The 13,022-nt window shown below is 40.8% G+C and overlaps 1 protein-coding gene and 1 non-coding gene across 2 annotated transcripts in view; both read right to left on the minus strand.

The window, feature by feature from the left end:
- Positions 1 to 13,022, minus strand: part of PROM1 (prominin 1) — a 98,243-nt gene that overhangs the window by 22,572 nt on the left and 62,649 nt on the right. The window contains 5 exon segments of the mRNA XM_032631714.1: positions 1,656 to 1,808; positions 4,156 to 4,315; positions 7,123 to 7,186; positions 9,426 to 9,500; positions 11,879 to 12,096. Coding sequence (XP_032487605.1) covers positions 1,656 to 1,808; positions 4,156 to 4,315; positions 7,123 to 7,186; positions 9,426 to 9,500; positions 11,879 to 12,096 — 670 coding nt within the window.
- On the minus strand, positions 3,889 to 3,995 carry LOC116754887. Its single transcript, XR_004350213.1, has one exon. It is a non-coding gene; the product is annotated as a U6 spliceosomal RNA (small nuclear RNA).

Below are 13,022 nucleotides of genomic sequence, written 5' to 3' on the forward strand. Positions count from 1 at the left end.
GAATTTTATGAAACTTGTACCTTTTCAGAGCAAGTTACGCCCTCCTTTCAAATAATTAAATAGATGTAATACATAAATGTATGTAATAAATAGATGTAATCTATAAATTCACCATCAAAACACTGACAAACAGCCAAGTGTCAGGATTATTAAATTCTGAACATTAAATTAATTTTCTGTCTGTAGCTGTGTACATTTAAACAAAAAGGCTGGGCACATACACTCTTCCTTGCTGGCTTAATTTCTTAAGTTTAAGTATGTAAGCAAATAGGCTTTTCCATGTGTGGAGCTCTGTCCAATTTTGTCCAATTCTGGCAGACTCCCATGTCATTAGCTTTAAGGTTATTTTTAAAACTCACTTAAAAACACACACACACAAATGAACCTATCTACGAAACAGAAAGACTCACAGACATAGAGAACAGGCTTGTGGTTGCCAAGGGGGAGTTGGGGAGGGAGAGGGAGGGACTGGGAGGTTTGGGGTTAGTAGATGCAAATTACTACATTGAGAATGGATAAACAACAAGGTCCTACTGTATACACAGGGAACTCTATTCAATATCCTGTGATAAAGCATAATGGAAAAGAATATGAAAAAAGAATGTATATATGTGTATAACTGAGTCACTTTGCTGTACAGCAGAAATGAACACAAATTGTAAATTAACTATACTTCAATAGAAAAACGAAACTCATGTGCCTGCATTAATGTTAGTAAAGTGTACTGTAGCGGAGCCTGAAGGTTTAAGGAAAAGGCCTTAGGATCGCAGCTCATAAGCAGCATGACTATCACAGTGACCCAAAGTTTAAAAAAAGCAACGTAATGCATGTCCCTAGTGACATAAGCAAAGAAATGGCTGTGGTTTCGATTCTCTATTGCCCAAAGGACTTCTTCCAAATCTTTACACTCCCCTCGAGCCCCATCACACCCCTCGCTGCTGGTTCTCCATGAAGCTTATCAGAAAAGAGAATGTCGAGTTGGAACTCACACAGATTCCCCTCTAGGGAGCATTTGAAGCTTTTACCCCTGGTTACTGGTTTACATTACTGGCTCCAACTCCAGTTCCACCCAGCTCATGCCCCCTCTGCTTCGTTATACCCTATAAAGGTTGTTGTTTTTTTTCCCAAAAATATGAACTTGGATGTGAATGTAATTGAAACGGGGATAACTGCTCCAGTCCACTGCAGGCTCACCACTTGCTGGTACTTCACACCTGATCGCATCACTAATGTAGGCTACTTGTTTAACTCCAAGGGTGCCAGGTAGGCAACCTCTGTTCTAAATCAAGTTTCAGAGTGAACAGTGTCTGTCTGTCAGGTCAATATTCAGCAAGTATGGTGAATGAATGGATGGATGGATAGATAGGTAGATACAGATATGGGGAAAAACAACGAGAATTGAGAAAGCAAACTGGAAATAATTTCCCTGATAGCTGCTTTAAAGAGCTATCAGCTTTTAAGCTTGTCAAAGTGCAACCGATCTAGAGTTTCCTTTACTTTTCATGCTTAATGGAATTTCCCAGACCGATGAAAGTAGTCACACCAGCCCTACGTCACTGGAACCCAGACTGCTTACCAGAGGTCACCAGGTCCCTGTCACACCAGAGTTACCTCCCTGCATCCCCCACACACGGCAAGGAAGAGCCAACACTCACACCATGAGGAAGATGCCTCCAGTGTTTGAGACGCAGCCTCGTCTGGTTGGGGTGGCATTCTGGTCGTAGCCGTACGTGCCACACAACAAGCCCAGGAAATTAAAAATCACTATGAGGGTCAGTAAACAGCAGACAACCAAGGAACCCAGCCACCTGGTGGAGCAAACACAGTGTTAGCAAACGTAAGAGGTGACATCATCACAACACAAAAGCTGCTAGACCTGGGCTGGAGTGGTTGAAAAACTCTTGGCAATCAAATATCAGATTCCTCTGTTAATTCCTCAGAGGGTGAGAGTGCTGTGAAAAGACCCCTTTTCACCCCTAGTCCTCCAATCCAACCAAGACAGTGTTTATCTTGGTTTCAAAGAGCTCTCAGTGGTCATGGGATTGTCGTTTCTTTCCTTTGCCTTACCTCCACAGGGCCCAGAAGCAGGGTTGACTCAACCTCTCCAAGGCTACCGATAACCATGTCCCTTAAGGTTTGTAAGTTCTTTCAAGGTTCCTGAGGCTGTAAGTACTTATTATAACGATGATGAGATGTAGACAGATCATGATTAGACAAGAGATAAGGAAACTGGGGTCTCCTTTCTCTGGTCTTTTATCTAAAATGTTTTGTGGTTGCAGGAATATTTGGGGGCGGTGGGGAGTGAATTGTGTTCCTTACTGAGCCAGGCACTCTCTATGTGATGAGTGCATTGAATATTTTAGAATTCTAGGAGCATCCTAAATCGAACGCCTGCAGAATGCAAGTCTCGACTTTGTAATGGTCCTGTGAGACGTTTCAGGAGAACGGATCCTCAATTAGGTCTTACTGGCATTCCCGGAATGTACATCAAACTTTTCCAGCAACCCAGGAGCATTCAAGGGTAGAAATGCTTCCCAACCTTTAAAACACTATAAAACAAACTGTCACTACAGTTTTTCATTCAACTAAGAACAAACTCGTGTAAAATAGTTAGCTAGTGGGACGCAGCAGCATAGCACAGGGAGATCAGCTAAGTGCTTTGTAACGACCTAGAGGGGTGAGATAGGGAGGGCGGGATCGAGGCTCAAGAAGGAAGGGATATGGGGATATACGTATGCATAAGGTTGATTCACTTTGTTGTATAACAGAAATTAACACAGTATTGTGAAGCAATTATACTCCAATAAAAAAAACCTTGATAATTATAATAACTACCTGCACCCATTCTGTGACTTTTTGTTCCAGATACTGAGGACACAAAATTAAATAAGCCATGGAACCTGGCCTCAGAAATCCTTTACAGTTAATGCAAGCCTCATCTGCTTCATTAAATTTCTTTTTAAAATAAACTTACAGTCTCAGGGCAGGGGAAGGTGGAAGGAAGAGGGAGCTGGTATGTAGACAGATCATTGTACCATTCTTTTCATCTGTGAAAGTCTGACCTCTGAGATTGTAAGTTCATTGGGAAAGGGTCTGTCCTATCTTTGTTCCGACACCTGCTGGGGTGGCCAAGCCACACAGTAGGAAATGGCATATTGATAATTAAGGGCATAGTCAGGTGGGAGTTGAAAAATCACTTCACCTCCCTGAGCCTCTAAGAAACAGGATTATAAACAGAACACAACCCAGGAGATTTTTCTGAGTATTAAATGAGATGCCATGTGGACAGCACATGGCAGGCACATTGTGACTCTTCCCTAAAGGCTAGCAATTATTGTTATTATTTTATTATTTATCTTGTGTTCTTGCATAATAAATAACCTGAACAGGAATGGGAGTGTCCAGAATCTCCGTGGGTTTGAGCAGTAGGAATAGTTCCAGTGGGCGGTCGTGGGGCTGAGCCTTTCAGAGCGGAGAGTACGTCTTACATCTCACATGAGCCTGGAAATGCCTTGAATCTCTAAGTCCTGCCTTCTCCAGTGCTCTTGTCTGAGATCTATGTCCACCATCACCTCCCAAGGCCAAACCCTACCACTAGCATGTTTCTAAAGGGCAAAGAGCTGGGAACGACAGCAGCTTCACCCAATTCACTGGTTTCAAGGATGCTCTTTCTGTAAGAATCAACCTCTACATATTTCTTTTATAAACCAACAAAAAGAAAAAGATTATCCCAATGCCCTTTTTAATTCCTTTTAAGTTTTAAAATCCTGTTACATGCCTTAGATAATTATAACCAAGATTTCGGAAGCCACGGATGACATCAAAACTGCAAATAATTGACTATTTGGCTCAAGAACTTTCAGTCCTTAATTTAAAAAAAATATATATATATATATGGAATGCTTCATGAATTTGCATGCCATCGTTTCTCAGCGGCCATGCCAGTCTTCTTGGTATAGTTACAATTTTAGTATACATGCTGCCGAAGTGAACACTTCAATTTTTTTGAACATAAACTAGAGTGAATACATATCACATTATGGCCTCTTTGTACAATTTGCTCTCATAAGATTATCCTGGTTATATTGTCAAATTTTTCTCCCGTTCCATAGCAAGTTTCACTCCTTAGTGTACCAGCTCAAAGGAGGCACTCACCTGTATGAATCATATTCTTCCAAAGTGGGTAAATGGTGGTGGATGTAATTTTCAGTGTCATTAAGGTAACGAATGAAATTTGACAGCTTATCCTGAATAGGAATATTTTTGCTTATATTTTTGATATCAGAACCAATGGAATCCAACGTCATTTTGACATCTGAAAACAAAGATGCCTCAGTTATGCATTTTCAAACCTAGAGGAGACGAGAAACTTTGTCTCGGAACTCAAGTGAAAAGCTTGAACTGCTTTTAGTTTTTCCCATGTTATTTATGTATGTGTTTAAAATATGAAAAGGTTCTACAACAAGCATGAATGTAGCTAAGCCCATCAAAAAGCAATTACTTAACAAAAGAGCAAGCTATGAGAGCTAACTTAAATGACATGGTGCTGAAATCAAGCCAGAGTTTTCTTCTACTTATTTCACTAAAAAAAGAAAAAAATGGATCGGGTGATTAAAATGTACTGTGTGCCACTACAACGGACCGGGCACTTTTATAAATGTTAACCCATTTCTTATTCCCGTTTCACTAACAGTGATGCTGAGGCTCATAGGGGTTAGATCACTTGCCCATATGTCTCTTTTTCAGAAAGCACTAGAAATGGGATGAAAACTCGGGTTTATCTAACTGTAAAGCTTCTGTTAAATGATTTTCCAAAAATAATTTAATAATATAACAATTCCTCCATCTACGAAATGGTACTCAGGAACACAGTAATTCTCCAAGACCAATTTTTTGAACAAGTGACCCCAGGTGACACTTTTGTTAAAATTTTATTTGACTCATACAAATTGAGACTTGTTAAAGCACACCCGTGTCTCTTACATGCAAAAAGCAATAGTATTCCCAGCGGTCAAATAGTTTCTATTAATCTGTCAGAGAGGAGGTAAGTTCCAGTTTTCTGGACAGTGTCTGACCATCATGGCAGGTCCTGGGATCAAAGCCACCAGGGGTGGGAGCTGTCACGTGGTCCAACACTCACACCTGATCTGAAGGTGGCCTTATCCACTGTGATTCTTGACAGGGACATACCAAAAACATACTAATCGGTTCAAGGTCCACTGATCCTGAAAGGCGGATAAATGTCTCTGCAGCAGCAGAAACAAGATTGGCAGGGCTCACAATTCGATCCCAGGGCTCCCTGCGAACTTAGGGGAGGTGGTAGCCTCGTCCAAAAGGAAAGTACATAACAATGGTGGGAATTTTTTTTCAAAGCCTGTGGTTCACATGTAGAGCTCATAGGAGGAGAGCTCACAGTGGCTCGATGTCTCCTCCAAATGGCTCGTGTGCCACAAGACCCCAGGACCCTCCACAAGGTAACTCTGCAGGTCTCTTTTTTAACCTTGGGAATTCTGGGGGTTTGAGAGATGTGGTATGTAGACGTCCCCTCTCCTACGCACAGTTTCCTCAACTCAGAATCGAGCCCCTTCTGGTCCTCAGGCTGTACTGCCCTCCTACACTCCACAGCCTTGGTGGGTCTTTAAGGGGCTGGTGCCTTCTTCAGGCCTCCGTTTGGATGTCGCTTCCTCCAGGAAGCCTTCTGCTACCCTCTCCCCACCTCGGATCCCTTGCACACACCTCACCAGGTTCCCAGAGGGTGAAAAAGGGCATCTGTATCCATGCCCAGCTGAAGGGTAGGCAGGGGTCGTGCCTTCTTTATCTACCATCCCCAGAGCCCAGCAGTGCCTGGCACATAGTAGGCACTCAAAATATGTGTGCAGGGTAGGACCTAATGCCCAAAACATGGGAGCTAAGGGTTATTGGTTTTGGAAAGACATAAAAACCAGCGCTTGGTCTTCAGTCTGATGGAGTGGCACTTGCTGAGATTCAGGAAAACTCTGGCTCGTGTTTATGTGATGACAGTGTGTACACCCGGCCTCGCTCACGTGAACTGCAAGCCTCACTTGGCCAGACTTACAGGGGAGGGCTGCACGTATTGGCAGAAGAGGTCCAGAAAGGGGAAACAAAAAAGTAAACACAGAGATTAGTAAGCAGGTGGTTATCAGATGTACAGCGTGGGTTAGCCCTCAGATGCTAGCACAGGAAAGCGTGAACTCTGTTTTGAATATCTTAATATTTTAAATCAGAAGGGAACCCACAAAACTTCCGAAGCACTATGTAGTAGGATAAAATCCTTTTTACCCAAGTCTTAAGGGGTTGAAGGAATAATATTAGGGAAAAAAAAAATCGAATACCTCTAACACAACATTTTAAAACTACTTAGTCAACAGATAAAAAGAAGCCCTGAGATGATTTAAAAAAAAAGAGACAGAGAGAAGATAGTCTTACATAGCTTCAGAGATGTCTTCCCTTAGCAAACAACCCAGGTTTCTTCCCATTCCTGCATAAAGAACTGTTTATACTGCATTCTTACTCTGTACATTCACCCCAGATACCATAACCTGAATTCAACGTGATTCGGTCATTTGAGACCAGTGGAACTCTCTCAACTGACAGACCTCAGTTCTGTCTCTCCAAAATTGTAAGCAAACTTAAGACCCTAAAGTAGCATTACATCAGCCTCCGAGGCATATGAACATTTTCCTGAAGAGACAAAGTAAGTCCCTAGACAGAGTATTCTTTTTAAAAAATCAATTTTAAGTTCGTTTAGAAAATAAATTCACAGTGAAAACAATCAAAATGTGAGCTTCCAAGTCATAAACTATGGCTGTTGTCAGCTCTGAGAGCTCCTGATGAAGGCTGCTATCACAGTGCCCTCGGCCCTGAAGCTTCCAGCCACAGAAGGATGGTAGTCAGCGTTTGATAGGATTATTATTTTTTTAAATCGACATCAGTTGGTGAAGGTAGCACAATTGAAATATTCATTTAGTTTTTAAGGTTTTAGTGAGAGAATGTTTTTCTTAAGAGGGAAAAAGAACAATTCTTAGCGATACATTTCTTTGTACTAACCAGCCAATTCTTAACAAGAAGAGATACACAGTTATTTCCATTTGGGAATCTCACCTGATACGACGTTCACGGTTTCATTCTGCACTATCTCAGGTATAGCATTGAAAGATCTATAGCCCTAAAAAATAATTCAGAATCAATGGATATACAGTGTATGTAGAAGAGCAGTTCACTAGTATTCATGGTAAGCTTAGAATGGAGCAGAGAAGAAACACTAAAATGTAACCTTCATCTTAAGGCCGAAAGGATCATGATACAGTCATTAAAAGTCTAGAAAAAAACTCCCTTTTAGTGATGACTTGCCTTAAACTGTATCTGTTGAAGATCATATTAAGAGTTTTAAACTTTTAACTCATGTTAAAAGCTTCCATGTATTTATACCAGTGTTTCTCAACTGGGGGCAATTTTGTCCCCTAGGAGATGTCTGGAGACGTTTTGGTTATCACAGTTGTGTGGGTGCTCTTGGCACTGTGTGGGCACGAGCCAGGGTGCTACTAAATATCCAGCAGTGCACAGGCCCCACCACAAGGAATTATCCAGCCCAAATTGTGCTGAGGTTAAGAAACCCTGATCTGTACTATGTACCATGTGCGGCTATAAAGTGAATTTCTAAAAATAGAATCTTACTTTCCAGCCCAATTACACAATAAAATTGGAGATCTAGTCTCATAGAAAATAGTAATGCCCTGAAACACAACCTAGAAAGAATACAAATTGTAGTGAGGCTAAAACGAAAACCCAAACAGCCATGCCAAGCTATATCACTTTGGAGCTAAATCCATGACAGGAAAATGTCATTATTTCCAAGCAACTCAACTAATCAGCACAGCCTTTCCTCTGGAAGGGGCTTAATTTGTGTTTCTCACTGTCTGCTGACATATTTAGACATCTGCTAGGGAACACTGAAGTGATTACAACCTCTTATGAACCAAATGTCTATCTCCCCAAAATGCATATGTTGAAATCCTAATCCCCAGTGCGATGTTATGGGGCCTTTGGAAGGTTGTTAAGTCATGAGCGTGGAGCCCTCATGAACAGGATTAGTGCCCTCTTAAAAGTGACCCCAGAGAGCTCTCTTCACCCTGTGAGGATACAATGAGAAAATGGCTGTCTGCAACCTGGAAAGTGTCCTCATCAAAACCCAACCCTGCTGGCAAACTGATCTTGGACTTCGAGCCTCCAGAAGTGTGAGAGATAAATTTCTGTTGTTTATATACCACTTACTCTATGATATTCTTTTATAGCAGTCCAATCTAAGTTACAAAGTTTATAAGATTTATGGTGCCAACAAGTTTCCACTTTAGCCTAGCAACAGCAATGCCATAAAAAGAACATTCATGACTTCTGTTTCCTCAAAGGCAACTAAACCACCCAGCACACTGGTGCTTGTGTTGGTTTGGTACAACTGACCCCTCTACATTTATCTGTGTTTGGACTTGGAGAGGTGACCCATCATAAGAGGTTTAATGGCTGGAAGAGGACTTACAGATCTCCTCGTTCAATTCCCTCATTTGACAAATGAGGTGACATCAGACAGCAAAGACCAGGAGTTTTCAATGACTTGTTTAAGGGGACACTTCCTTCGTTAGTATATGTAGATGAGTGTTTAATAGATATCTGATGACTTTTTTATACCCATGCTAAAAGACAGAGTCAAGAATAAAGCTATTCTCTTCCTTTTAGGCTAGTGGGGAAATCACAGTATTCTAGATCAATGTGACCCCTTCCTGTTTTAGGATTTACAGTCTTGTGGCACGATCAAGACATGAAAGCAATAATCAAAGTTGTGAGGAACTTAACAAAGAATATTTGCAATGCTGTAAGAATGTATTAAAAGAGGTTTTGATCTGGTCAAGATGCCCAGGGAAGGTCTCGTTAAGAAAGTGATATATAAAGCTTAAAGTAACTAGTCCCTAGTAGCCCAAGAAGCTGGGCAAAGGAGAGGGAGAAAGAAGAGAGTGCCAGGCAGAGCACACAGCCTGTACACATGAGCAGAAGTGGGAAGAAACAAAACCAACATGGCTGACTCACCGGCAGAGTGGGAGAGCGTCTTGTGTCAGAATCAGCGTGGGGTCCAACACTATACCCATCCAATTCTGAGCCCCAGGAAGATGAGATCATGCTTTTCTTTTTATCTCTTATGGTCCTAGCAAGGTGCTTTGCATACAATAGATGCATAATAAAAAATTCTTGAATGGGAATGCACAAAATTACCTGGAGGATAACATCTATCACCCTTCTTGGGTGATAGATGTTATCTATCCAGAATTTCACTGCTTTTTTGCTGTTACCTATTTCCTTATGTACTATTCTATTGTTTAAAATAATCTACTGTATTTTTTTCCCAAAAAACATACCTTTTGGACTAGGCTGGACAAATTTGTTTGAAGAGTATCATTAAGGTTACCAATTTGTTCATCCAAAGATGGGAGCTGAAATTTTATAAAACAAGACATAAAGCAAGGTGATTACCCCCCCCCCAAATTATTTGTCATAAAAAAGGGAATCATCTTAAATCCAAGTCCTGAAGTCTCTATATTATAGGGTGTGATCTAAGTTTCCTTTGAACAATAGTGTATTGTCGGAGGCAGACACATTAGCTCGGAATGGACTCTACAAGCACTAATTTTCGATGTTTGAAGGTCTCTTATTGCAGTCAGCTAAAAATAAGGGCAAGAAATTTAACACTGAATGTGTGTGACCTCACAATTTCAGGTACTGAATATTGTTGAATACAGTTGTAAACAACCTTTTAAAAACACATGTTTAAAAGTAATAGTGGTTATATTGGTAAGTGGTCTGGAATAAGTTTTTCATTTATAGTGTTATACATGGATTTAACGTGTTCTATCTCTTACCAATTCTGGGACAAATATCATGGGCCTCCTGACACAACGTATCAAGGAGGACACAACATCACTTTTGTGAAATCCCTGATAAATAGGCATAACTCACATCGAATCATGAGGGAACATCAGACAAACCTAAATCGAAGGTCATTCTATAAAATAAATGGCCTACAGTCTTAAAAAATGTCAATGTCGCTAAAGAAAAAAGACTGAGAAACTGTTCCAGATTAAAGGAACTAAAGACACATGACAACTGAAGACAATGTGTACTCTAGACTGGACCTTAAACTGGAGAAAAGAAAAAAAAAAATTTTTTTAAAGAGCATTTTAGAAAAATCGGCAAAATTTGAATATAAACTGTGGATTAGACGGTGGTATTGGGTCAATGTCATATATCCTAATTTTGGTAATCATAATGGTTATGTAAAGTTAGGAAATGCACTGAAATATTTAAGGGTAAAAGGGCATAATGTCTGCAACTCACCTCCAGATGATTGAGAAAAGGACAAAATGCATAGTATTGTATGCATACATATGATAATACAAATAGATGATAGATACATAGATAAATGTATAAAATAATACCATTAAGCAAATGGAGCAAAGTGTTGACAACTGGTGAATCTGGGTAAAAGATGTAAACAGGGCTTCCTTGTACACTAATCTTAAAGATTTTCTGCATGTTTTAAAATCCCATCAAAATTAAAAGTTACCTCAGACACAAGAGGGAGGAGATATGGGGATATATGTTTATGTATAGCTGATTCACTTTGTTATACAGCAGAAAGTAACACACCATTGTAAAGCAATTATACTCCAATAAAGATGTTAAAAAAAAAGTTACCCCCAAAAGAACTCGATTTCAAACAATTTAAATGCCAAGTATAGGTCCTACACTCTGAAAAACTGTTCAATGACAACAAAAGTGATTGTAGTAGATTCAACACAGATGTTGAATGTTAAGTGTTTGAATAAAATTGATTCATGAAATGTGAAAGTCAGAAAAATCTAGCTATATTAAAATATTGTTTTATATAAAGTGCTATGTGTGCATATCACTATATTGATACATTAAAAATCATGAGTAGACATGATTATTTTATCTATATCCCAGAACTTTATATATTCAAGTTGCTCCAAATTCTTTTTTTTTTTCTAATCTTCTCTTTGGGAATGTGAAAAAGTACCTTATATTTAGGCACCTGTGGTTAATATACTAGGCCTATCATTTAAAAATATATTTTAGGGCTTCCTTGGTGGCACAGTGGTTGAGAGTCCGCCTGCCGATGCAGGGGACACGGGTTCGTGCCCCGGTCCGGGAGGATCCCACATGCCGCGGAGCGGCTGGGCCCATGAGCCATGGCCGCTGAGCCTGTGCGTCCCGAGCCTGTGCTCCGCAACGGGAGAGGCCACAGGAGTGAGAGGCCCGCGTACCGCAAAAAAACAAAAAATATATATATTTTTTAATTTTTAAAGGTCTAGAAAAATGGCTTTTGCTTCCTTTTTCCTTTTTAAAGCTGAATTCATCACAGATACAGAGAACAAACTAGTGGTTCCCAGTGGGGAGCGGGGAGGGGCACTATCAGGGCTGGGGATTAAGAGGTACAACTATTATGGATAAAATGAGCTACAAGGATACATTGTACAACACAGGGAATATAGCCAATATCTTATAAAATGCACAAACTGTCAAAATAAAATTAAAATTAAAAAAAGAAGAATCTGAACAAAGAAAAAGCTCAATTCATTCTGATGTATTTCATCAAATCGATGGCAGAGAACTCTCAAGGAGTATTTCCCATTATTTCTTCTCTCCTCCTACAGCCGTTCCAACATGATGGCTAAATAACCAGGAAGGCTGACAGAGACCCCCAGCCACTGGGCACCTGATGGGTGAGCCCATGCTTAGCCCTCCCCAGCTGTCCCAATGACACTGCCCTGAAGCCAGGTTACCTCCTCACCTGATCAAAATCGATGCTGCCATCCAGAAGGCTTAGAGAGTTCATAATGTTGCTGCAAGTGGTCATTACCGGATGCACAGAGCACATGGGGTCAGTGAGTGCTTGCTCCAGGTTCCTTTTAACGTTACTCAGGCTGTTGTTAAGATTTGCAGATAACTGTCTCATGTCCGTTAAGATACTGTTCACTTCGACCAGGGTTTCTCTGGTCTCTTGGATTTCTGTAGGAACACAGCCCGCTTCAGAACAGAGGCACCCACTGGGCTGGCAAATGGAAAAATCCCTTCTCATCTACAAAAGCACCCTAAAGGAACTTGCGATAAACTTGTAAATGACACTGGAAGGCAACCAGAGGAGCCTGCTGTGAGGGGCAGTCTGAAAGGGGAATACAGGGACATTGATGGCCTTCTCTGCCTCTGCCAGCTACTCCAACCAACTCAGCTTTCCTACCTGGGGGTTCTTTCAAATACGCAGGGTTGAGTACCAACCTAGGAATGTGACTGGGACTCGTGGGCACAGCATTAACTGGCTAGCACTGGAGCAGAAGCCACAGGAAAAGGTGTTACCGCCCTAGCTTTGCCTAGCTTTGAAGAGGTCAGCCCAGACAGGCCAGCATCTTCAATCCCAAGCAGTTTTAATTCACATAAAAACTGATCACACCCAGAAGGATTTTGGTGATGGATATTCAAAGAGCTGGAAGTAGACACAGCGATGGTTAAGATCACGGATTTGGATTCAGGCGAGTCTAGGTACAGATCCCAACTTTGCTACTTGCTGTGTAACCAGAAGTCGATTCCTGAACATTCTTTGGCAATGTCTTCATCTGAAAAATGGTGAAACCACCACCATGTTCATCACAAAATGTGGGGATTAGAATGGTCAAATTGAAATTCCTCAATAGCAGTGAGTCCACCTGTTTTATTGTGGAAGTCCCGCAGCCTAGTCCCGCATCCTTATACTAAGTGATCCCTAAAAATTGTTTGCTATCTTGATTTCTCTGGGGTATAGAAATCCATATTCATGACTTGGGAGGTAGAAAAATACAACTCTTTTCTACAGCGACTTAAAATCGCAGCAGTAAAAGACGTGAAACTTAAATTAGAGGGCACTGATTTTCTTCTAAGCAAATAAGTCTTCCGGGCTCACA

Source organism: Phocoena sinus, chromosome 5 (genome assembly GCF_008692025.1).
Source record: "Phocoena sinus isolate mPhoSin1 chromosome 5, mPhoSin1.pri, whole genome shotgun sequence".
In the NCBI taxonomy this organism is placed as follows: Eukaryota; Metazoa; Chordata; class Mammalia; order Artiodactyla; family Phocoenidae; genus Phocoena; species Phocoena sinus.